This window comes from Pieris rapae, chromosome 11 (assembly GCF_905147795.1).
Source record: "Pieris rapae chromosome 11, ilPieRapa1.1, whole genome shotgun sequence".
Lineage (NCBI taxonomy): Eukaryota > Metazoa > Arthropoda > Insecta > Lepidoptera > Pieridae > Pieris > Pieris rapae.
Window position 1 is genome coordinate 8,486,738 of NC_059519.1, and position 26,090 is coordinate 8,512,827.

At 33.2% G+C, this 26,090-nt stretch overlaps 4 protein-coding genes across 6 annotated transcripts in view; 1 reads left to right on the forward strand and 3 right to left on the reverse strand.

The window, feature by feature from the left end:
* The window catches only part of LOC110997515 (metastasis-associated protein MTA3), a 48,345-nt gene extending 47,519 nt beyond the window's left edge, over nucleotides 1–826 (reverse strand). The window contains exon 1 of one of the 2 annotated variants that reach the window (XM_045630031.1): nucleotides 454–826. In XM_045630031.1, the coding sequence (XP_045485987.1) occupies nucleotides 454–481 (28 nt within the window). In that variant the 5' untranslated portion in view covers nucleotides 482–826. The remainder of the gene's footprint in view (nucleotides 1–453) is intronic. The other variant, XM_045630032.1, reaches the window with a different exon arrangement.
* A 670-nt stretch (nucleotides 827–1,496) lies between these two features.
* Nucleotides 1,497–11,711, forward strand: LOC110997535 (protein transport protein Sec23A). 2 transcript variants are annotated; one of them, XM_022265734.2, is made up of 14 exons: nucleotides 1,497–1,656; nucleotides 1,745–2,033; nucleotides 2,183–2,438; nucleotides 2,589–3,159; nucleotides 3,416–3,558; nucleotides 3,954–4,093; nucleotides 4,388–4,506; nucleotides 5,194–5,347; nucleotides 5,982–6,133; nucleotides 6,601–6,775; nucleotides 7,081–7,236; nucleotides 10,605–10,670; nucleotides 10,860–10,880; nucleotides 11,451–11,711. In XM_022265734.2, the coding sequence occupies exons 2-14, from the start codon at nucleotides 1,755–1,757 to the stop codon at nucleotides 11,538–11,540; spliced, it is 2,322 nt and encodes a 773-aa protein (XP_022121426.1). In that variant the 5' UTR covers nucleotides 1,497–1,656; nucleotides 1,745–1,754; the 3' UTR covers nucleotides 11,541–11,711. The 2 variants fall into 2 exon arrangements, with proteins under 2 accessions (XP_022121426.1, XP_022121427.1); XM_022265735.2 differs by lacking the exon at nucleotides 10,860–10,880.
* Nucleotides 11,712–13,426: 1,715 nt separating this feature from the next.
* On the reverse strand, nucleotides 13,427–14,855 carry LOC110997524 (calcineurin B homologous protein 1). The gene is made up of 4 exons (XM_022265721.2): nucleotides 14,437–14,855; nucleotides 14,085–14,348; nucleotides 13,831–13,924; nucleotides 13,427–13,702 (listed from the first exon to the last, which is right to left on the reverse strand). The coding sequence occupies exons 1-4, from the start codon at nucleotides 14,501–14,503 to the stop codon at nucleotides 13,558–13,560; spliced, it is 570 nt and encodes a 189-aa protein (XP_022121413.1). The 5' UTR covers nucleotides 14,504–14,855; the 3' UTR covers nucleotides 13,427–13,557.
* A 2,547-nt stretch (nucleotides 14,856–17,402) lies between these two features.
* LOC110997516 (protein distal antenna) lies at nucleotides 17,403–21,874 on the reverse strand. Its single transcript, XM_022265707.2, has 2 exons — nucleotides 21,639–21,874; nucleotides 17,403–19,951 (listed from the first exon to the last, which is right to left on the reverse strand). Exon 2 carries the CDS (start codon nucleotides 19,933–19,935, stop codon nucleotides 18,400–18,402), a length of 1,536 nt encoding a protein of 511 aa, XP_022121399.2. The 5' UTR covers nucleotides 19,936–19,951; nucleotides 21,639–21,874; the 3' UTR covers nucleotides 17,403–18,399.
* Nucleotides 21,875–26,090: the final 4,216 nt, after the last annotated feature.

The window sequence follows — 26,090 nt, forward strand, 5'->3', positions numbered from 1 at the left end:
CCCGCAGAGATATAACCCAAAAATATAACTTGCTTCGAAATTGTTTTGACAACATTGGCTATAACCTAAAATCTCGTGTCAGACCTATCCAAATCAAACATTATCCTTAAAAAAGAATGCATCAACACATAAGCCAGTCTTCAAAGTACCATGCTCTCCGCAGTCCGCACTCAGATGCGCAAGCCGATACAATGATACCTAGATGCAAATGCTAATGTCCTATTTGAAGAAATTTGGTAAAATAAATATTTTTATAAACATAGTTTTGCCGCAAAAAGAACTGTCAACACAAGAAATTGGTTAAAAATAATGGTAAGATCATGAGATTCTAAGTTCCTGAACTAATTAATATGAGCAATTAATTAAGGTACGACAATCAAAGCAAAGCACCGCTAGTCGGCTGGCGGTGAACCGGCGAAGCTACAACAAAAATAACCAATTATTGTTACTTACCGCCGACTCTGTACATATTCGCAGCCATTTTTATACACAATCACTATTCATTAACACTTAATTAATCTACATCTGACACAATTAATAACTATAACACTATGTAATTGAGCTTTTAACAATGTTTTTCATCACGTTAACTCCGGACGCCTTTCGCTGATCGCCATTTTCTTTCACACTACCTACTAATTTAGCCAGTGCGCAGTCGCACTTTTTGATGTAAACTTCCTGCTCTTAAAACAAAGCAATGACATATCAATTAATTTACAATTACATATTTTTCATCAAACACTTTTGTATATTCTCTCTTTATCACAATTATTTCAATATCCATGTATGTATCACAAGCGAAATATATTTTACTATGTCCTAAAAATAAAAAAAAATTTCATTCAAGTACGTTTCATTACTAGGTTTGTACGCTAATGACCCATAAACGTTCCCAATTTTTTAATTTTCCATTAAAAAAAATCGTTATGAATATGTGTCGTAATTAAATTGAAATATTTTAAAATAAATTCAAATAAATAGTATAAAATTTTACACTAAAAACATATTGTATTATTAAAAAGAAAATCTTAAAACGTATACAGGAACGTAAAATCTTGACACAAATAAGGACAAATCGACAGACTCTATTCACACATATTGTCTATGTTATTTTCACCACAGATCCACAATTACGCACCACAGCTTCTATTTCGTTATTAAAATTGCAAACAAAATATTTAATTTAATAAATATTGTAGTATAGTATTAGTGAAAGATGAATTAAAGAAAAGAAATTAAGTTATTTAAAAAATATAAATGACTTAATTCCTATAAATAAAGTAGATTTCACTACTAGCATAGGCCAACAATGTAACACGTGACTTGATGTTTTATTAATTTATATAAGAATTGCTAAAAACTTAAAATTATTGTTTTTATGATATTATATGGAAATATTTAAATACATATGTTATTAAAAGTTTATAATTTTTAATAAAAATCGTTTATTACGTTTCCTAAAATGACGTGGCGATTTGACAGTTTCTCTAGTTTTATTGTCTTTGATTTGACAATCGCCAAATCAGCTCGATTGCTAACTAGATTTTAATGTGTTTTAATTAAAGATTAATAAATATTAGTGTTTTAAATGAAGTGTTGGTGTGTTGGAGATTGTTAAGTTACTGAACTTCTTTTAGTTTCACATATGAGAAACTGGTTTGTATCATTTAATTTTAAAGTTCACAATGAGCCATATTTAACTAGTCGTTTTTAAGAATCTTAATGTGTTTTCTTATTTATAAAGAAAACCAACTATGGCCACGTATGAAGAGTTCATTCAGCAGAATGAAGATCGGGACGGAATACGCTTCACATGGAATGTATGGCCTTCAAGCAGGATTGAGGCAACTAGACTGGTGGTGCCCTTAGTCAGCTTATATCAGCCGTTGAAAGAGCGGCCAGATCTTCCTCCTATTCAGTATGAGCCAGTTTTGTGCACTCGTAATACATGTCGGGCAGTCTTGAATCCCATGTGCCAAGTAGATTATAGAGCAAAATTATGGGTTTGCAACTTTTGTTTTCAGCGAAATCCTGTAAGTATATAGTGCTACTGTTCTATACTAGTCAGACACTACCATTTTATAAACTTCTCTTGTATATTTTTGGTAAATCTTTTCTGTGTTAATATTAAAATATATGTTTTTAGATAATTAAAATGTCTGTAACCATTGTAATATTTTAGTTTCCACCACAATATGCTGCTATATCTGAACAACATCAGCCAGCTGAGCTAATACCAAATTTCTCAACTATAGAGTATACTATAACAAGAGCTCAAAGCATGCCTCCAATTTTTCTGCTTGTGGTCGATACATGTTTGGATGAGGAAGAACTTGGAGCTCTTAAAGATTCTCTACAAACATCACTTAGTTTAATGCCACAAAATGCTTTAGTTGGTTTAATTACCTTTGGCCGTATGGTGCAAATTCATGAGTTGGGTAAGCAAATCTTACTACTGGTTAATCTTAACTTTATTGTTTTTCTCATATTTTTTATTAATGTAATGTCCTTTAAAATAGAATTTTGCACAATTATTGGTGAACCATAAAACACACATTTAAACACTATATAAAGATGATTCATTACAGGTACTGAGGGCATCTACAAGTGCTATGTATTTAAGGGTACAAAAGATTTGTCAGCTAAGCAGATTCAAGAACAACTGTCTATTGGTAGAGTTAATGTACCAAACCCCCAACAAAGGCAAGGAGCACCACAACCACAACCACCAGCTCACCGTTTCTTGCAACCAGTTAAGCAGTGTGATATGGCTTTAACAGACCTTCTTAGTGAACTTGGTCGTGATCCCTGGCCATTGGGTGTTGGAAAACGTCCCTTGAGAAGTAGCGGAGTAGCTCTTTCATTAGCTGTTGGTTTATTAGAAGTGACCTACCCCAACACTGGAGCTAGAATCATGATGTTCCTTGGAGGACCTTGCTCCCAAGGGCCAGGCCAAGTTGTTAATGATGAGCTAAAGCAGCCCATTCGTTCCCACCATGACATCCATAAGGATAATGCCAAGTATATGAAGAAAGCCATTAAACATTATGAGGCTCTAGCTTTCAGATCTGCAACTAATGGTCATGCTATTGATATTTATTCTTGTGCATTGGATCAGACTGGTTTAATGGAAATGAAACAATGCTGCAACTCTACTGGGTAAATACCTTTATTCTTTAACTTAACTTTTTTAATTAATGAAACAAGATCATGGACATGTTTCTTAAAAGTTGTCACTTTACTTATATAATTGAAACTTCAGAAAAGGTTTCAATGAAAAATAAATCTGGAATAAATCATAATTAGCTATAAGAATTTGGTAATAATTAAATTTGATGAGGATTGTTACTAAATTTACATTATTTGTTGAATACCTTTATTAGTTATAGTTATATGTATCGTTATTTTCTTATAGTGGCCACATGGTGATGGGAGATTCATTTAACTCCTCCTTATTCAAGCAGACCTTTCAGAGAGTATTCGCCAAGGATCAGAAAGGCGATTACAAAATGGCATTTAATGGTACCTTGGAGGTGAAATGTAGTAGAGAATTAAAAAGTAAGTAAAATTAAAATTTAATTGTATTGTCATATGTATAGCAAAAAAATTACTAATGTGTCGGAGTTTTACATTATCATTACAATAAATAAATAAAATTTATATATGTATATATTAGTTTGGTATAATGGGATGTTAAAATTTACCTTTTTCTTTGTCTGCATCTTATATACACAACATCTTTAAATATTTCCACGTGCTTGATTTGAAATTGGCAGTAAATGTAAAATTTGAAGCATTTAATGTATATACATATTTATTTTTATGACGTTCATAAGTGTACATTGTGTTACCTATAAATAATAATAAATAATTTTTTAAAGAAATAATTGGTTAAGAATAAATTATTTTTGACTTTAACAAAACAGAGAGACATATATTAAAATATATTTCAGTAAGTGGTGCGATTGGCTCCTGTGTGTCGTTGAATGTTAAGGGGCCATGTGTGTCAGATCAAGAGGTGGGAATGGGTAACACTTGCCAGTGGAAGATGTGTACTTTCACACCGAGCACTACCATGGCAATATTTTTTGAGGTACTGTCTTTTTTTAAACATTTTTATTATAAACATAGTTTTCCGTCAACAAACCGTCTAAGATGACTTAATCCTACTTTGATTTTACTAATGCAAAAATGATTTTTGTTGCTTAGAAAGGACAAAATATTTTTAAATTAATTTACAATTTTAACTTGATGTCACCTTTAAATAGTACTGTTGCAGATTGTATACCATTTTATTGTAGCTTTTTCACTGTGAACTTATATTAAAGTAATGAAAAAAATATGTCTGATTGTATCATAGTACACTAATACTTTTATAATGTTACAGGTAGTAAGCCAGCAGGCAGCAGCAGTTCCAGCAGGAGGGCGTGGTTGTGTCCAGCTCATCACCAACTACCAACACTCCAGCGGACAAAGACGCATACGAGTTACCACTATTGCTCGCAAGTATGTACTATTCCAAAATGTCACATATGTAAAACTAATTGGAATCTAAAAACAAAACTAATCAAACTTTAAGCACCAGAATAATGACTTTTATACTATATTATTAATTGAACATTATAATCTTAATATATATATTTCTTGTGTGCGTGTGTATGTGACTGAACTCCTCCTAAACGACTGGACCAATTTTGATGAAATTATTTGTGTGTTCGTGGAGACTCGAGAATGGTTTAGATTCACAATTTTGTCCGCTGGACAATGTTTTTTTTAATTAATTAGTAGTTGTTGATTTTGGAATATTTTACATTGGATCCGACAGACGGCGCTACCATCGCACTGTCAAATTTTAAATAATATTCGAATTTTAATTTTAGTCTGTCCCGAAATTTAAAAAAAGTTTTGTTATCATTGTGTTCTTGTAGACCATGTGCTGGATCGTTAGATATTGTCATAACATTTGAATAAGAATTTTCATCAAAATGGTCCAGAATGTTTTAGCTTATTAAAAAAAAGTTTGAATTTTTCAAATTAAAGACGTAAAGACAGGACAACGTCTGTCGGATCCGTTATATAAAAACTAATTAATGGTACATGTAATTGGTACTAGTATTTAATTTTCCATTAATTTATCTATGATTATAACAATTTAGTCTATTTTTTTTGATTGGGCATTACTTTATTATCTAGTTGGGCAGACCCAGCCGTCAACCTTCCCCACATAGCAGCTGGCTTTGACCAGGAAGCAGCTGCGGTGGTAATGGCCCGACTTGTTGTATACCGAGCTGATCATGAAGATGGTCCAGATGTCCTTCGTTGGCTTGATCGAATGCTCATACGATTGGTTAGTATATAGTTACATGGGCCATAAAGTAATATATTATAATATAACCTTTATGATATTTCTTTTATTATGAGTAAATAAGATTGAGCTTTTGCCAACTCCATATTGATTTTCCAACAATGTATGTTCTTATTTCACAGTGGTACAAATAGATTCACATTCCACATAGTTATTGGCTATATAGTATATTTTATTTATTTCTCTTATTGGCTTTATTGGCTTAGTGGTTTCAGCGTGTGACTCTCATCCCTGAGCACCAATGGACTTTCTTTCTTTCATTTAAAATTTACTCAAACGGTGAAGGAAAACATGGTGATTAAATTTGCTTGCCTTAGACCCAAAAAGTAGAGCATCAGGCACTGAAGGCTGATCACCTACTTACCTATTAGATTAAAAAATGATCATGAAAGAGATATAGAAATCTGAGACCATGACAGGTTGTTTTGACTTCTTTCCTCATAAAAATATAATCTAGCTAATCGATATATTAATGCCACATTTTGGCCGAGACTCCCTTCTGCAGGGAATGAACGCACTTTTATTTTTTTACCTATTATTATTATTATTTAACATATATTCTGTGCACTCAGACATCGCTAGATGGTTTATAACATATAAAATATGAATTCCTCAGTGCCAGAAGTTCGGCGAATACGCCAAGGACGATCCAAACAGCTTCCGACTATCGGAGAACTTCAGCCTGTACCCGCAATTCATGTATCATCTCCGAAGATCACAGTTCTTGCAGATGTTCAACAACTCGCCAGATGAAACAACATTTTACAGGTAATTTTGTATTCATAGAACACACATAACACGGAAATACAATCTAAATAACAAATATTAAATTGGACTTATTAACTTAAAATTATATACAATAAGTAAAAAACGCATTAAAAGTTAAAAGTAAAAACGGGGACTGTCATATAACAATTTTTTTTTTTACTTTTTTTTATTTGAATTATTGTAAAACGCATCTGGTTAATTATGTAAATAATACTAGACACGATTGACTGATCTAATATTACCAATTTTGGAATGAAATGACAGTGTAAAGTTAGCCAGGCCGACGACGCACTTGCGAACCTTCTGGCAATGTGAGTGTCCATGGGCAGTATCACTTTACATCAGTTGAGCATCCAGGCCGTTTGCCTCCTGTAACATAAAAATATTTATGTTATGAAGTTATTACAAAATTAATTAAATGTACTCACGTGAACCATAGACAATAATATATTTTTATTAATATACAGGCACATGTTAATGCGAGAGGATCTCACTCAATCGTTGATTATGATCCAGCCGATTCTGTACTCATACAGCTTCGGTGGTCCACCAGAGCCAGTGTTACTAGATACGTCGTCAATACAACCAGACCGTATACTTCTTATGGACACGTTCTTCCAGATATTGATTTACCATGGAGAGGTGAGTTTTTTGTTTATGACTAATATTTTTTTGTTATTATTTATATATATTGTTAGATATATTTAATTTTGTTATTATTATCTTCTATACTTCAACTAATATAATGTTTTAAGCTTAGATATAAGTAATTTGTTTATTAAGATTCATTTAAGTCTTTGACGTAATACTAAAAACATTGAAACCATTTAGCTAAAGAATAATAATATCCAAGCCTTATTAATTTTTCAAACTAATTAACTCAAATTTGTAACATCACATGAATAAAATTGAGATGTATCTTGCATTTAAAAAGTATCTATGTACAGACGATAGCCCAATGGCGAGCTCTGCGTTACCAAGACATGCCGGAGTATGAAAGCTTCGCCCAGTTACTTCGAGCGCCGGTCGACGATGCGCAGGAGATCCTTCAGAGCCGTTTCCCAGTACCAAGATATATTGACACTGAACATGGCGGCTCACAGGTATTATAGCTATGATTTAAAGTTTTAAAAATGATGGAGTATTTAATATTTATCATCCTATCGCGACCAGCAGATGGAGTTTTGTAGCTGCATCCATCTATAAAATGGCCTATACGGTTCTTGGCCTCATATTTAATTTTGTCTTACATAAATAGTATATTACATAGAAAAATCGGTATACAGGAATGTTGGAACGCACTACCTCATTTTTTCCCTTGGGGAAATATCTTATGCGCATCGTACAAGGCGACTAAACTGAAAAATCATATTCATACTACTCCTTACTAACCGCTAGTTTTATACTATGTTTCAAGCATTAAAAAATATTAATATTGATTGATATTCCTCTTTATTTCGATTTAAATTACAATTAGCTTACAGCAAACATTTTTATTTAAATTTGAAGGTATTTTCAATTTACTTTCCACTTTAAGCCAGCCGCTTCTACAATTACGTCGTTTCCACGCTGACTGGCATGTCTCTTGTTTTGGAGGCGAGTATTTGTTCGAGCATATCCGTGACTTTTTGTTGTGTTTTCAAAAAGTTCCTAAAATGTGTGTCGTCGTATGAACCTCGCTTTTTGATTAACGTAGCCTGCTGTCTTGTTCTGATCTTCTCATTACAACACTCCACCATTTGCTGTGTTATTGGATATCTACAGCAGTCTTCATTCATCTCTCCTAAGTCAAAACGATCAATGCGTTCCAGTTTCTCATGGAATCTTGGAGCGCGCGAATATCCATCATTATTCGATTTGATTCTTCCCAAATTGATTTTCTCGTAATAATCTGTGTCGTACTTAGTTTTGCCATCGTTGCTTAGTCTGAATCTAATTATATCTTCATTTTTGTGGTCACAGGGATGGTTCAAGGGGCAATCATCAGATCTTTTAGAGAATTTAGCGCTTAGCGGACTTTGAAGAACTTCCTTAGGATAGACTTTCATCAATGCACTATCGCTGTAACTTGGTCCATTGTCGCTTTCATAGTGACTTTTAAACGGTGCAGATGTTGTGACAATAATGTTCTGGTTGATAGGATTTAGATCATGCATGATTGGTATTCCAAGGGGAGGTATTTCCAAAGAATTTGTTTGGAATGTAATAGGTCGTAACAGGTTTTGCTTCGAGTTTTGAGGTTCAGTGTTAAATGTATGAATCAGTGGACTTAGGCTATAGATGGGATAGTTTTTATCTGCTTGCTTCAAAGGTTGATCGTTCTTATTAATATTGTTTACGTGTAAATTATGCGTCGGTTGGTTAGGTTTTATATTTTCTTGAATGTTTAGCGTTTGCTTTTGCTTCAAAGATTGGAGTATTGTCATCACTTTGGTCATAATATTTTCATTATTATTTAAATTATCCTTTTGTAATATTGAAATTGTTTCCACTGAAGCATAAAATATATCAAATTACAGAAGGCAGTAATAATATATAAATTTAAGTTATTTCAACATTCAAATTTAAACAATACATTACCTTTATGTGTAGTTGTTGTGGTTGTTATTTGCATTTCTTTTCGCAAGTCATGTAAAACCATATCTTTGACACTTTGAGCAATTTTCTTCACCAACTCATCAGTAAAATTTACTTGTGATGGTTCTAGTTTATTTTGGCTCACGGGTGCATTTATTTCCTCTACTTTTGATATTGAAACAGTTTTGTGTTGATCATGTGTTTTATTTACGTCTTCATTTTTGTGTGGATTAATATTGCTAAACATGGATTTGAATTGATTAATTGTTTTTAAAATATCGTCTATTTTCTGTTCAGTTGGTATTTTAACATTGTTATTTTCGTAATTTACATTTTCGTAGGCTTTAAAAGCTAAGTTACGTTCAAAACGCGGTGGCTGAACATTAAAATAAATGGGTTCGGTTTTATGATCTACAACAATTCTTTCTGCATTGAAATTATGTTGGTCTGGATTTATTGATTTATATATTTCTATGGCGTGATGTTGATTTTTGCCTGATATTACGTTGTTCATAACTTGTGTTACATTTAAATCGTTCGAGTAGTTTTTAGACAAATCACTTTGAAATTCCTGTGCACGTCGTGTTTTATGTACTTCAATTGACGAACCACTTATCCCTTTCGCATCTGATCGTTTTCCCATATTTGTCCAGAAATTCATCACGCTTTCTATATTAGGTTGACCCTTGGTATATTCTATATGTCTATTCTCAGTTTTAATGCGGTCTATGTTTTTTTTGACCTCCGAATATGATGCGTTTCCGTCCTTTATAAAACCACTCACTGTAAATAACAAACTGCCATGAGTTATACGGAAATATTAAAATATTAAACCCATGTCCATACCTTCAAGTGTGTCTTTTGCGTCATTAGTCATTGTCGGATGCGTGATAAAGTTCTCAGGAGCGCAAGTTTTTCGTAATTCTCTAAAATTCAAAGACATGTCAGTACCAATCACACCAATTAATAATAATAATAATTTAAACTTACTCATTATTAATGTCGTTTATATTGTATCGCTGTAACTTTACTAGCAAGTTCACGTCCAAATCTTCTTTTTGCACCCCACTTAAGAACAAAACGCATATAAAATCTGTAACAAGTACATAAACCCATATTCAAAGCTATTTAAGAAAACTGTTTTTAAGTCGTCGGTGTATAGATAAAACCTTTTATGCGGTCTATGCGTTGACCGTGTGCGTTTATTCGAGATAACGTACATGAAACAGCGATTGTACAAAAAAGAACTCGCCACAATGCATTGAGAATTGAGGACATCGCAAATGTTTTATAAACATTAAGCTATAAATGACTCGTTGCTTTGGTTGTTAAAATTCGATAAATTTTCAGTGTTGCTATTACTATGAGAGGTGAACTAGCATATTTTATTGAATACTAGCAGACTCGACCAAGCGTTGCTGTAGCTAAGGTTTTGGTTATATTACATAGTAGTAAACTATTCAAGGGAAACGGTAGGCGAACTTATTTGGAAGGCATATTGAAACGTTGGTACTTTTAACACAGCGCCATCTGTTAGAATTGTAACAAATATTTGCAATAAAATAAAATTGCGACTATAATTAAAGATCTAAGCTATCTCTTAAGTTGGATCAAACTGCTCACGGTGCCAATATAATTTAAAATCGGTTCGTTAGGTTAGGATTCCATCGCGGACAAACATCGTGACAGGAGATTTATATATAATAAGATGAGACAAATAGTACCGTTAGTTCTGTCTCTTTCTTTCACAATCTTCCTATTAAAAAACAAAGGAATTTCTTTATCTATGTTCGTGGTCATTTTAATTTAAAGGTACATAACGGAATTAGGAGTTTTGGTTGGTGATTAAAGACGTTTATTTAACCTATAGTTAATAATGTATTTTTTATTACAGGCACGATTCTTACTGTCAAAAGTGAATCCATCACAGACGCACAACAACATGTATGCCTATGGAGGGGTGAGTTGAATTTTAATAATGTATTAGAAATATTTTTTTAAGTACAAAAGAAATAGAATTATTTTTATTGCAACAATTGCATTTAATTTTTTGGCTGCGAATTTAGCACGATTGTTTATTGAAGCATGGTTTGAATTGACAATTGATATTGTTTTTTTTCTTTTTCATCATTGTTTCGACGAAACGCAGGCGATGCCGATTCCATCAGCGGTAGTGTGACCATTTTATTTAATTGGCTTGGCTTACTAATTCTATTAATGTTGTGTTTGTGCACGAATTAATAAATTTACATTATTAATTTTATTAGCTCATTGCAATGAAAATATTTAAAGATTTATCCATTTTTAAAAGCTTTATATTTTGCAACCTGTAATGTTCTAATCCACATGATTTTTTCTTAGTATGTTAAATGTTTTTGCTTTTTATATTGCTTATATATGTGAAATTGATTTTAATTTTGTCTCATAAGTTGTAAATGCATAAATTACAATTATTTACTTTAAATATTTATAAAATTTACATTAAATTAAATTATTGGGGCCGGTGGTACTATTTAAATGTTTAAATATAGATATATGATTTTTTACTTAGTGTGTTAAACGTGTTTTTTATATTGCTTATGTGTTTTTTTATTAATTATGATATATATACTTCACTTATAGTATATAAATACATATATAATATTTACATTAAATTAATTTATTGGGGCCCGTGGTGCTATTTAAATGTTTAAATGAATATGCAAATATTATGAAATTGGTAATTATAATTGTATTACAGGATGGCGGAGCTCCTGTACTAACGGATGACGTGTCGTTGCAAGTATTCATGGAGCACTTGAAGAAGTTAGCGGTGTCTTCAACCGCTTAGCAGGAAATAAGTTATAACACCAGCTCTTCCTGCAGCTGGTAGAAGTTGTAAGACATTAACCTGTAAAGCGCAATTTTATTTTCTGATTTAATTCAGTTTCTTCTGTTACATCCAATACTTTAGGTTCAATTCATTGAAAAAAAATATTTTCCGTCTCTTTCAATAGGAACAGTCAAAAATGGGACAAAATGTTTTTGATATTCATATAGTGTATTGGTCACATATATACTTTGAGATGTGTACTGAGTAATTATTTCCTATATTTAAGTTTATATATGTAAATGCAATTGAAATAAATTTCTCTTCTAGATGTTGGAAGACAAATTGGTGATGTTTTATAAAATTAATTTATGTAAATGATTTTTCCAACAATTTACTGTTATAAACATATTTAATGTAACATTCTTGTAATTATAAAAAATAAATAGTTGTAATGAAACCTTGTTTGCTTTAACCTTCTCGTATTCAATGTTTTTTTCCAACTTCCCGTAAATTATCAAAGAAAAAAAAATGAGGTTTCCAGCTGTCATTAGAGTATGCTAAGTTATTTGAGTTTCCATGAAACTGCTAAATTTCGTAAGTTTGTCCACAAATTTCTTTGTAAGTCCTAACGAGATCTAAAACTAGGGATGAGAAAAAATAATCGTTCGTTGGAACATATGTTTTTTATGCATTTGACTGACTGGTCACAAGATGGGAAGACTGCTCGAACTGGATGCAACTCACCCAAAATCGAGATGCCCAGAGATCCTTGGAGAAGCCCCCAGAAATATATAATGAATTAAGTTTACTTTATTCTTTTGCAAGAAATAAAAAGGCTTTTATTTATTTATATTCCAAGTTGGTTCATAAGTTCATGATAATACCCATATATAAGGTAAATGAGTAGCGAATATTTAAAAATAAATTTTATTTTCTAAAGAGCAGTCTTGAGCTAGTATCTTTAGCGTGCGTCTTTCATCGCTGAGGTCGTAGGTTCAAACCCAGTTATACAGTAATTGACTGTCTGTAAGTCGCTCGATGAAGGAACATATCGTAATGAATCCTTGAAGAAATAAAAATTGATGACGAAATATACAGAAATCTGAGGGCTGAATTGCATTTGGTGGTCGAAAATACGAATGACAAAGATGAATAGCTGTCCTACTTGACAGTAGGATTTTTTAAAAATTTCCTTGTAGATTAGTAAATTCCTTCAATTTGTATAACATAAATGCAGATACCAAATGACAAAAATCACAATGCTAGGACTTTTTTTAAACAGACAGACAGGATGTCCTCCTGTCTGTCTGTTTAAAAAAAGTGATATATGTATTATGCTTAGGGTAAGATTTCCATTTGTCAAAATTTAATATGGGCGGCGCACACGCAAAATTTATACTGAAGTGTGTTCATGTAAACTCCCAAAGCTTTTGACGGTACCTTCTTTCCAGGAACAGAATAACGATCTTGAAGAAAATTGAATAAAATTCACATTTAGTCACAAAATATATTGCATCTACATCAATAAATTACTAATAATTATACAAGATTATGCAATTTTTGGTAACAAGTTTAATTGATTTACATTGTTTAAAACAATTATATAAAAATATGTTTAATACATATTGATTACGCATTAAATTGTGTGTGTGTGATGTAATAGTCTATAACCAAATAACATTACAATTACATATTACTTGTTTACAGATTTTACAATATTATAATAATATAAAACATCAGTTAAAGTGTTTGCAATAAAGCTAATATTCTTTATTACGATCCTATAAAAGTAAATAAAAAAAATTATGATGCAATTAGATATTATGTATGTTAAATACACATTTGAATGATGGTATAAGGAAGGCTATTTCAGACTTAAGTTATAGCTAGCTAAAACCTCAAAATCAATGACACCATATTTATTAGTCTCAAAATTATACAAGCCTTGAAGCTATTTTCTAATACACAACTTAAATGTAATTGTCACAGCAACTACAGTTAGAACATATTTGTGCAGAGTTTAAGATCCTAGTGGTCAATTGAGGAAGCGAATTGACATCTTCTGTTCTACATCAGTTCTCTCCAGGGCCCGTGCAAATTCTTCGAATGAAATCATTTGATCATTGTTGGTGTCTGCTTCTAATATAGTTCGCTCAGCAATGCTTGATAGCTGCTCTTCACTGTAATTATAATTGGTTAAATTAATTTCTTGTAACTTAAGCTACTTCAGTAATAATATTGTACATTATTATTAAATAAGTAACATAAAGCCTTATAACAAAAAATTACATGTATGACCATTATTTACCTTATATTTACCCCAACCATCATGTGAAGTATTGCTAGAAGTTCATCTCGTGATATTTTGCCATCATTATCTAGGTCGTACATTGAAAATGCAACTGCAAATATACATTTTGTACATTAATAAATTATAAAGCTAATTTAATACACATATAATACATAAATACATAATTAACCTTTAAATTAAAATGATAATACATATTGGATAAAATAGATAACAAAGATACAAATTGAAAACTTAACAAATTACATACTTACATCTTAGCTTTTCTTCCCGACTGTTTAGTTTATTCTCCCTGTTTTTTCTTATAGGTCTAAAGTGAGCTAATACTCGCATAAACTGCAGAAAGTTCACTCGGTCATCGTGACTCTCAGCAAAGAAAGCAGACACAATTCGTTCACTTAATGGATTAATTGCGAGTTCGGGAATACGAAGAAAATCTTCACGAGACAATGTACCACAATCATTTTTATCCAGAGCCGTAAATCTTGAATAGAGGCGCTCTATTTGGTTAGGAGTAACTATAACAAAAACAGAATAGTTCCTTTAAAATGTTTAAGAAATATTTATAGATAAATCATAATGTTTATTGGATATCCAAGTTCTTACACCCCGTTTCTTCCTGTATTTGTGCAATTTCTTCTTCCCTTAATAATAAAGATGATTTGTTGCCCATTTTGTCCTTCCGCCCTTGACTGTAAACGTAATTTGTACCTTGGAGCTTGAACACGACTGCGCACGATAAGCTTATTCCAAAACGACACAATACCTAAATAACACGGAAAATAATCAATTGAATAGAATATTGGTAATAACAATAATTAGTCACACTGATAAATTAAAATGTATTAAAGCATAAACATGTTTAAAGGTGCCGTTTAAGTACGTTATTATATAAAATTGAACAAATTTTAAGATACATCGTAATAAATTTTGAAAAGTCTTTGTTGATTATTGGATAATGAAAATTGAAAAGCGAAAATTAGTGGCTAGTGGCTACTGTCTAGCGACTAGCACTCTAGCCTTAAGTTCAACTTAAAGTCAACTGTCAGCAGCCAGACCGTCAGACTTCCTCTGTCAACTTCAAATTTAATTATTCTGGAAAATCTGTCTACCGGCCAGGCTAAAGTTTTACGCCCATACATGTCTTACTTATTATTTTTTGTGTAATATGTTAGTTCGCCTTTATGCTTCCCATCAAAACAATGTACACAATATACTGTTGGTCATACTAGAGGATAATGACACCCACTAATGCCTAATTTAAACTTAACTTTTTAATATATCATTGGATGGATCGATGGTGACTTTCACCAAATTCTGTTTCCCGTAAGCACATGCCCAAGTCACAACAAAACAATGCTTGCAAAATTTATAAAAATTTAAGAATTCCCATGATTCCATACTCATATTCAGAATCAAACGATCGCCTGGAGACTATATCTTTTCTTTTTAATTTTTTGAATATTGATCAAAGCATCTTAAAATGACCGGGGTAATAAAATATAATCCCGAAAATTTAAATAGGTATGATATATTAATTGGTTTAGTTAAATACAATATATTATTAATTATATATCGATACGATATATCATTAAAGTTAAATATACCGTACTTAACTTTAATGACGGTTTCAAAACCATAACCAAACAATTCTTTAAAATAAAACTAGAATGATTCTAAAATAACTAATAAATGAAAACATAAATTAGACTCGAACTCATGAAGGAATTTGCAGTCAATAAGAAGCAGGCGCCAATATGTTAATCTTTGTACAAGCTGTAAACAGTTTGATCAAGTTACCTAGCAACTGAAATCCTGAAAATATCAGTCAATATTTTTTAAAATAAAATAACCAGATTTACATAAATATTTCCGTTAGTTAACTTGTGAATTAAATAATAATAATATGAGTACCGTGAAAGTTATTTCTGAAACAACTGGAGACAAAGAAAAGAAAGCCGACTTGGAGACCCTCGACACAGTTCTCGAAGTAAACGAAGCTATTGGAAGTGAGATTTTCAATCGACCCGTTGAAGAAAATGATATCGAAGAGATTCCACCAAACATATTCAGTCTAAAAGACATATTAGAACCATTAACAGTGCAATCATTGAATAATGCAATTTACGAACTCGGTATTATTAATTTGTGTTGGCCCGAAATTACGGAACCTGTGTTTGAGACCAGAACTTGTTTCCCAAAAAGCTATTACACCAATAATAATAAGGAAAGACTCATTTTGGCCTACGCGGAAAATTTTCGACGTCAGTTTCAGTTTCATTATAAGTTACGAAAACCACTATTGTTACAGGCGCCAAATGAGTGCGGTTTACAGGTAATTCATTCAATAACCCTGTATAGATGTTTGTATAGTATTGATGCAATTAAATAAATAGACAAAACATATAGATAAATAAATTTCTAGAGGTAGACAAAGTGATTTAATTTCTTATCTCATGATAGCAGTAGCTCGTAGACTCGTTATTAATTACAATACTAGAGAGTTTGATTTAGTAGACGTGGTTCGTTTTCTATTTTAGTATTACGTTTGATGGTTTGCCAATAAACGACATCTTAAGGCGAGTCTAGGCAATACTGCATAGCAGTTTCATTATCAAATTCAAACGTTCTCAGGTCGACGTATAGAGGTCAGCACTAACAGTATAAAAGCTAAATACAAATAAGTCATTTATGTTAAGATTTAACAGTGCTTGTACACTGATATAAAATCTTGAACGTATTATATTCATAATATGAATACTTTTCTTATTCCACATACATGACTCATTCTTTCTTTCAGACAAGAGTGTTTAATACAAGTCTGAAACGCTTTCGCGAACTTTTGGCGCCTGTATTAATTAACATCAAGTGACCATGCAGTAGCAAGCGGGTAATTTCAATTAAAAATAAGAATATGTTAAAAAATAATAGAACCTCTTTTCATAGAAAATGGTATGCACCACTATTCGTCCAACAAAGCTGTGCTACGCTGATACAAACACTTGGCAAGGAGTGGCGGCATTTATGTCTGACTATTTTGACTTCGAACCACTCCACAAACCAATGCTGCACGTGAGTAATTATTTTATTTAAACTTAGGAGCTATTAAATAACTGAACTATATAGGTAACTAAGGAATACATAATATGAAGGTGGCTTTATGATATGTAGTAGTTGTTTCATAAAATATTCGCTAGATGTCACTGACGTGACTAATATATTTATATTGAAAAAGGCTAAAAATAAACCAAAAATAATAATTTAACTGTATTTAGTCGTAACTTTATTTAACGTGACTAAACGAAGATTTAAAAACTAAAAAGAGCTATCCCTTTAGATGTTTTCTTTGCATTTGTTAGATGGCGCCAGCCGTTCTTAAAGTTTCAGAAATATCAAAACTTACAGAATTATTAGCGATTTTCGATTTCGTATTTTAATTTCGATTATCATGCATAATTTAACTATAATACGTACTTTGTAAGCAGTTTATAAAGAAACTTTCCAGTAGGTTGTAAGTATTTAATTGGATGAAAAAATATATTTATATATTATCTGACAAATAAAAGCCAGAGTTAAGGTTCAATCATTTTTATTTCTTTAACATTTCAAGTTCACAAACTCTGTGTAGGAGTATTTATAATCTTAATTTTGTACAAAATATCAATCTCTCGAAAAATTCAGTGGAGCTAAAAGGTACCATCAACACGAAATGTAAGTTAACTATTCTAACAATAGAGAAAAAGAAATAGAGATTTGAACTCTTCTAATGACACTTCCATCTCCTTGGAGTTGGACATTAACATTAAGATAATACACTCTATTCATAGGAATGTTCTTATAATATTAATAATCTCTCAATAATTTATAATTTTGATCACAGTATCCTTAACTGTTAAAGTTAACATATAATACAATTCCGAGTCGAGACACAGGTCTACTATAAAATACTGAGCAATAAAAACAATTACTTGCGCATCATCAACATAATAATAATATTTAAATCTTAACAAGTTCTCGCACGATTGGCACATTGATTACTACCTATCCTTTCGATTTTTGGTATCTACTCACCCAACAGTTTTTGTACTCCTCTATCGGCTACAATATACAAATAATGAAGCGATCGAAGCGCCGTGACTTAGCATAGATACGACTTGAGGTAGAACACAGGGATTTGGACTATTACAATAGTTTTGCTAGGAATGTAATATTCAAGTGGAAACATACACCAGTACTACTTAGTCTAATCACGTAACATATGTGCATGGAAAAGTATGTGTTTAGTTGATGCATTATGCTGACTGTCTACTATATTATAATAAAATTGTTATCAGTGAAAAGTGTATACACTCGACGAAGCTTAAGAGAACAGCGCCAGAATCGACTTATCTATAACTTAGTTCTAAAATAAAGGATAATGCATAGCTTTTCTTTTAGAACAAAGAAAAAATTTACGCAAAATTTGGCTACACATATCACAAGTGAACGCTTACTGGCGACGAAATAACTATGACTATGTACAATGTAATTGATGTATTCCCTGTAGCGAGCGCGTTCCCGTCTGGACGCTTATTTCCGACGTGCGCCATCGGTGGTCCCAGCGGGTGCAACGGTCACGGCCGCCCGCCGTGTGCGCAGGTTATGCAACAGGGCAGACAGTTGGTGCACGTGCATACGCGTCACGCTAGGGTCACCGCTCGCCTCTAGCCACGCTAAGAATTTCTCCCCATGTTCTAGGGCCTCTGCCGTGCCCGACTCCCATCCGCCATTGTACATACTGTTGATTTTGGCATCCTCACTTCCTTGTGGTTGGTTCGAGTTATTAAATAGTAAGTTGTCGAGCACAGTTCGAGCTTTTATCTGACTTCTGCCGGTTTCCGAGCTTTTATCGGAGACAGGCTCTTTGTTTTCAGTACCCAGTTCGGGGCTCGTTAAAGTTTCCGATTCAGTCAAGCGTGCTTCTTCATGATCTGGAACCCTCTGAACGTCCTGTTGGTGTCGCGGTGGCGATTGGGGTGTTAAAGTTGCGATGTGTTCTTCTGGTTTACCTTTTGTTAAGTGGGAGTACAGAATGTTTTCCGCTGCTTTGTCCTTTGGCACCTGCGATGCTGACTTAAGTTTATCTTCTGGTAATGGCATGGCCCCTCCGAACTGTTTGTAGTATTGCCATAACCAAGAATTCCTATTATAGTCAAGATGGGAGCCAATGGGAGGCGCGGGAGCAACGGGTTTTGGTGGTAATGTCGGTTCACTAGGCTTACTTAACTGTAAGGGATGAGCGGCTGTTGTCTGTGCAGTTAGATCGAGCATAGCTTGCTGCGTCTTGAGCCAATACCACAGTGTATCGTCGACAGGCTGATTTGCAGGATTCTGTGGGACACCATGGTGACTTGATTTGGAACTGTGCCTGTAGTGATCCGTGGAATGACTGGATTTGCTACGATGTTTGTTGTCATTGAGATTTAAGACACCATTATGAGAAGGTTTGGGGGAGCGTACAGAACGTAAAGCACGGCTTGCGGGTTGAGCGGATAGAGCTGATAGGCCAGGATTCAGTTGAGCTAATAAGGTTAAGTTGGTTGCAATTTCATTAAAGCTCAGTCCTAAGTGTGAGTGAGCGAGGCCCGGCAAATGGCCGAGACCGGATAGTGGGCTAATAGCACTCATTGAGACACTGGCTCCGGGGTCAGGGCGGCGGTCACGAGGGGCATGGGGCGGGGGAGAGGGCTCAGCACGTTTAGTGGTCAATTCGACGGGTACGTCAGCAGACGGAATCGGTTGAGATACACTATGCGGTACGCTGACGGAAGAAGTGAGATCAAGACCAGCAGTGGCAGGCGATTGGGGGGCAGTCGGGGATTCCGTTCGTGCCCTCTTGTCTGGGGGTTCTCCATCATTGCTCTTATCAGTTTCGGGTGATGACAAACGCGATGTCATATAACGGAGTTTGTCCTCATTCTTGCACCAGCCTCGAAGAGTAGATTCGGGAACACCAATGTCTCTTGCAACTGAAGCCTTGGATTCACCATCATTAACTCGCTGAATGGCCTCGATCTTATCGCCAGGGGTCAAGGCACGCATTGGCCGCTTGCCCTTTGTGCTCATTTTGGGCTCTCGCTTACTGTAACAATTAAAACAATATAGAGTTAATTAAAATGTCAAAATCATACAGAACATAAGCGAGCGTATTGTGTTATAAAAATCGAATTACATCTAAAACATGATTTTGATTTTATAAATCACAATCACGAACCAATAAATCCTTACGATAATAGTTTGCAGATTATTACATGCGGATAATATTACAATACTGATGGTTTAACACATTAAGTGCTCCTTTTCTTGGATCCGAGTGGGGGGGGGTCAAAATAGCGGTGACATCTACTCGGATCCGTGCGAACGTCCCGTTCTTTTTTTTAATCCATTTCCATCTCCGAAATATAATCCTATACAATCAATAATCATCCATATTTTCAAACATTCATATTTACTTAGTTAAAATCCGCTTAAAAAGTTTTGGTTTCCGGCTATATTACTTTGTATCCATTGTTTATGCATTCAATGTGTTAAAAATCTATTTGAAAGCATATAATAACACTACAAACCAGTTTTATAATGTCTCATAACACCTACATGAGAGCACATATTATTATTAATTAGTGTACAGCCAAATTTGAATCATAAAAAAATTATATCGGAACTAAAGTTTATTTGTTTTAATATGACGATAAAGTAACGAAAAAGATAAACAAAAAGAAGGCATAAAATTATGACCTACGACAACACTCAGCGGCAAAAGTTGTTGGGTCGTTGACATGGTGACCTTGTGACGTTTGTTTGCGGTGGGTCGCGATAGATGGCGGTATGAGTATTATAATCGCGCGACAATCAATATAGCTGTGTATTTTGTTTTGATCATAACACGACAGTATTGCAATTTACTTTTGTTTTGGAAGTGAAATCAATTGTTATCGAATAGATAAGACTATTTATACGGTAGGAAAAATAATTTAACCACAAGTTTTAACCATCTCTCTATTTATGCAAGCATACGAATGGAACTAAAAGCTGCAGCAATACTTATTATTTAAAAAGGCGAATCTTTTTTATTTCTCATATGAATTTTATATTACATATATTAAAACCTAACTTTGTCATGAAATTAGATACTTATAAAATAGACTTTTTAGTAAATTTGGTTAGTTTTAAAAAACTTAGTCTTAGGTTAGGCCAATATGTAAGGTATTTTTTGTAATTTGTGCAAAGACAATTTACAAAAATTTAAAAAAGCTGACAACTTATTAAATCATTAAAAAGAAACTAACTCGCACATATAAGCTCTGTTATAAAATTATGTATATTAAAAATTCAGGTTTCACCATCGATCAACAAACACTACTAGAACTAGATATTCAGATCAGATAATTTCATGTTTATTATATAAGTTTTAATCAAAATTTTTTTTGGATATTTATAATGTAAGTACCTTCTAGGTATTTTTTTCTACATAATTAGACACTTTACCCTAGAATTTTCTAGGTACCTAAATAATGGGGACTACAACAAAGTGTTTATTTTTAAAGTATTTCAATGACTTTTACGCGGATGAAAATACATTAATTTATTTTCGCATAGGTAAATGCAGCATAAAATATATCAAATTAAAATCTCCGATATTCCGAATTTTCACAATAAAAAACACTATCCCTATAAAAAAAATATAGTTTTAAATTTTAGCCATATTCGAAAATAGTGTAATTAAAAACTCTTAAACAAGTCCAAGAAGTGAGAAATGTTGACAAACTTACTTGCGAGCTGGCACGTGTGTTTTGTTTATAATTCTCGACAGGTCAGCCGTTTTGGTTTATTATAAACGCACTTGAACTGCAATTTTTGCAAAACGCTTGATGCGCACTGCGCGACTAGGCACGTGTTCACTTTGTAGTTTGTGAATACACAGAACACGTCACTACCGAAAGTTGGCGCGAAGCGGTCGTCGCGGACCGCGGACTTCGAGTGAGTGCCGTGATAAGGCCGGTCGCGGATCGCCGGACGCCGGCCGCGCCTCTCCTTTGTCCGCACCCTTCGCCCCTTCCCCGCCCGCCTCCACCCGTAAACACCGCACTTTATTAATGCAATTAATTCCAAACGCATCCACTTTCTAAAGACAGAACTTTTTCGCAACTTCCGGGGAAGTAAGTTTTCTAACTTTGAAACTTTATCTCGTAAAATCGTCTCGGGGCTGTCTACGAATTTCGCCTTAGTTTTATGACATTTATTAAAGTAGGTAACCGAGTATTGAACTTCTTAGCCAAAAATTAGGTGATATGCAAACATTATTAAAAATTTTGCACTCTGTGGAATAAATTCTATTCTACTGAATCGAAATATCGGGACTTTAGTGGTTTCGGTAAAGATTACCTCATCTAAAACAGGAAGAAAAAGAAAGTGCTGAACGGTAGATTTTGCATTTAATTTCGGAATACTACTTCATTGTTGGTTTATATATATATCTGTCCCTAGAAACAAGAAACGCTATAAGTATTTGAAAAATTATATCATCTAGAAGGCAATCGCATCTAACCATAAGCCCATCTTACATAAGAATCCTGTTTTGAACAAAGTCGTTTTAATTATTTGAACTAGCAACATAAGAACTTGAATTGTTTTTGCCGCGTACCTAGTAGCCTTCAGCGTTCATGTATATTACATAGCTGTCCGTCGTGCTAGGTATGTTTGTGCCAAGTCGAGGCCACACAAAGGCCCTTGCCGACTCGCGTCGCGATTTACGACGCGTCGCCCGCACTGTATTTCGGGCATTGCCGATGCCCAAGGATTTTAAAGATTGGATATGTCACTTTATTATCATACATTATTATTATAAGAACTTTCATTCAGCAAAATCCTACAAATTGCGATCTTTTACGGCTATAACATAATATTGTAGAAGTTTAATACTAGTAAGTAATTCTTCGTTTTTTGTGCCTACATTATTATTATTTTCGAACTTAAGAAGAAATAAAACCTATGAAATAAATAATGTTTTCGGTTAATTCTAACAATCTACTGGACGTTGCATTAGGAACTCTAGTTTATTATGTATAGTGCGATTTTAGTCAGAAAATATCTCTAGAACGCAAAATTACCACGTTTTGTTTTCGCCTTCGCGCGCCACGTTCTAGCGATTTTGTTATCGTCGCGGCACCCCCCGGCGACATCCGACGCCGCGCCATTACCTCCCCCCTTCCCCCTCGTGACACTCATTAGCCGATGGCGCGAGACCGGCTGCATTCGCTGACGCCGCGTCATGAATTTTTAGATGCTACACACGGCTAGATGGGCACTCGACTCACTAGCGAAAGGCGATCTGTATCAATCATTCAAATTGTGTATATACCTTTTACTAAAAAAGCTAATTTAATATCAGTTTTTATTAAAGCTTCGCTTAGCCATTTTTAATTTGACAAAGAGACAAATGAGTGTTAATCAATGAGAGATATATTAGGTAAAATAAAATGTTAAATAATATATAATGTACAAGATAAAAAGGTAGTAAGATAACATTTATTAAGATGCTACTGAAATTTAAATCTTCACTTCACTTGTTTGGTGAAAAGTATTTATGAGTACACATTAAGTTAAATCAAAATACATACATAATAATCATTGATTTGGACGTGATAGGCGGTAGATGATAATGATAATATTAATTTATCCCTAATGGGAACGGCATATTATATGCGGTAGGCAAACTTACTTTTTGTCGTTCGTTAAAAGATAAATATTACCACAGAGTATATGAAATATCAAATGACATTCAGGAAAAAAGTATTCTATTTTTTTAAAATAAAATATAGAATATAAACTTAAGTATAATCGTAGTGATTATCTCATATTATGTGAGCTTCCAGTTACATTTTGTTACTAGGCGCTATTTGATACGTATAAAGATTTTTATTTTATACATTACAGAGTTTACAATGTAGTCTTGACACTTGAACGAGTTGAAGTTCCGTAGGCGATTGGGCTCATTATAATGATTATGTAGAAATTGAATAATTTATTCATAAATAATTAAAAAATGATTTGGCAAAGTGACGATGAAGACGAGATGTTTAGTCGACTTAAAATGTTTTAAGGAAATTCGTTTGCGTAATGCTTGGCGTATGTTATTAATAAATTCTTCATCAAAGCTTAAATAACTTAAGTCAAAGACGAATGTAAGATGTTTTTATTATTTCAATTGAAGCCGAATTACGTAACTGGTAGCTCACTTAAGTAGTTAGTTTTTTAAGGTAGAATGTATATTATAATTGTTAAATGACATTTTTAGTCTGAAATAAAATGATGAAATCGAATGATGTTTTTCTTTTTTAAATAGTAGTAAAATGTGTTAGTAGCTTCACCTTTTACTACCTAGTATGATTATTATAATTGTTTTGTCTCATTTTATCTATTTAAATAATAATCCATATATTTACCATGTTAGTATGCCTTATGTAATCGTTTGTGAAGTTATTTGAAGCGGTCATTTGTCGTGGAAACAATGCATCGCCAACGCACTTTCACGTGTTCAGCTCGGTTTTCGATCAATTCCAATTTCTAAACATCAAGCGGAAATGTGAATAAACATTACTTAGCATTTGAGCTACTTACTACGTTGGTGGCCTAAATTCTAACTTTATGTTCGCCAAAGACAAAGTCATTTAATTGTCTTTGTCTTTAGATAGCTAAAGATATCTATTAAACATTAACATACTTTAATTTGCATGGGGGTTCTTGTTCCAAATATGACCGCACCTTTCTGAATTCCTTACAATTACTACGTGTTCCGTTTTCGACTAAAATCTCCTGGATTTTGCTTTATCCTTTATTGTATTATCTTCTTTCATAATTAATAATAATAATATATCATGAGGATTATATAAACTTAGTGAAAACGTGATCTATGAGCAATACAAATTTTGACTAAATAAAGATATTTCGATTCTTCTAACGATGGTGACTTTCGAGTGCTTTACATCTATAGTGTTCAGCGTAAATTTAAAGAAATTAAATTAAATTGCCAAGACAGTTTGGCTTCACTTACGCTACATACAGTCTGAATCTGGATATATTCATATAGCGAAATTAACGACTATAATTTAACATGGACTTAGCATGGAAAGATTTTACAATTGTATCTTTGGTCAGAATAACGTACCTTACTATTAACTGATGCAAATGCTTATAGGTAGATATTATATAATTGTATATTATATAGATATTACCCAAAACCGTGTTTTCGTGACTGAAAAACCGCTGTAGGTCTTATATATTTTGATATGGAAAGCTGTATCATAAATATAGTAAAACAAACTCGCGGTTTATAAAATTTATTATGACAAAATACTTAACAGGGACGTATCGCGTTACAAGTCGGAGAATTAAAAAATCTATTTAATTTTAAAATTATGATAATTTGACACGACTCAATTCGATAATAAATGTTTTGCAATTTTATTGTAAAATACTACATCCTTAGACGTTCCTAATACAGACTTACTTTGGGATTTTAAGGGTAGTAGTCTTAGTTGGAGGAGCCTTTGCCAAAAACATAATAATAGTGAAATAAAATTATTATTATTATTAGTACAGACTTACATAGTTCAGTTTAGTAAATAAGAATAGGTGTACAAAGTAAAATACCTACGAGTTTTGAGCACTGGTGCTTAGGAGTACTGACCTCTGTTTAACTCCTATTTCAAGTAAATAAAGTTGAATATCGCTTGTTACAGATAATAACAAAATTTTCTCTGTAATTGTTATCGAGACACTCGCGAGTGCAACAGGGCCATGCGTCGAGGCCGCGCTGACGCATAGATAACCCAACCCTACAACCTTCGTCCAAAATGAATGCGAATATAGACTTTATAACATATAGACATGAGCTTGTATTGCTTGCATAACTCTAGGGTTGTCTATTAATATATTTATAACGCTTGGAGGTAATAATTGGTCAAGTCATACAAGGTTTAAATCTTAAGGATATTATTCTATAATACGTCAATTAAACTAATTTAATTTGCAGCCAAGCTAAGGTGATAGTGTTCCTTCTGCGTTGTGTTTTGTTACTTCAAATTGTAAGTCGTAATATATTCTATGAATTCTTTTATTTAAAACAATTGACGGCTCAGCGAATGGTTTTATCTGTGGCGGTGACGTGTCCGCGCAGGCGCAGGTAGATCGTAATGAATACGCGGAAAAGATCGCTGTCCTTG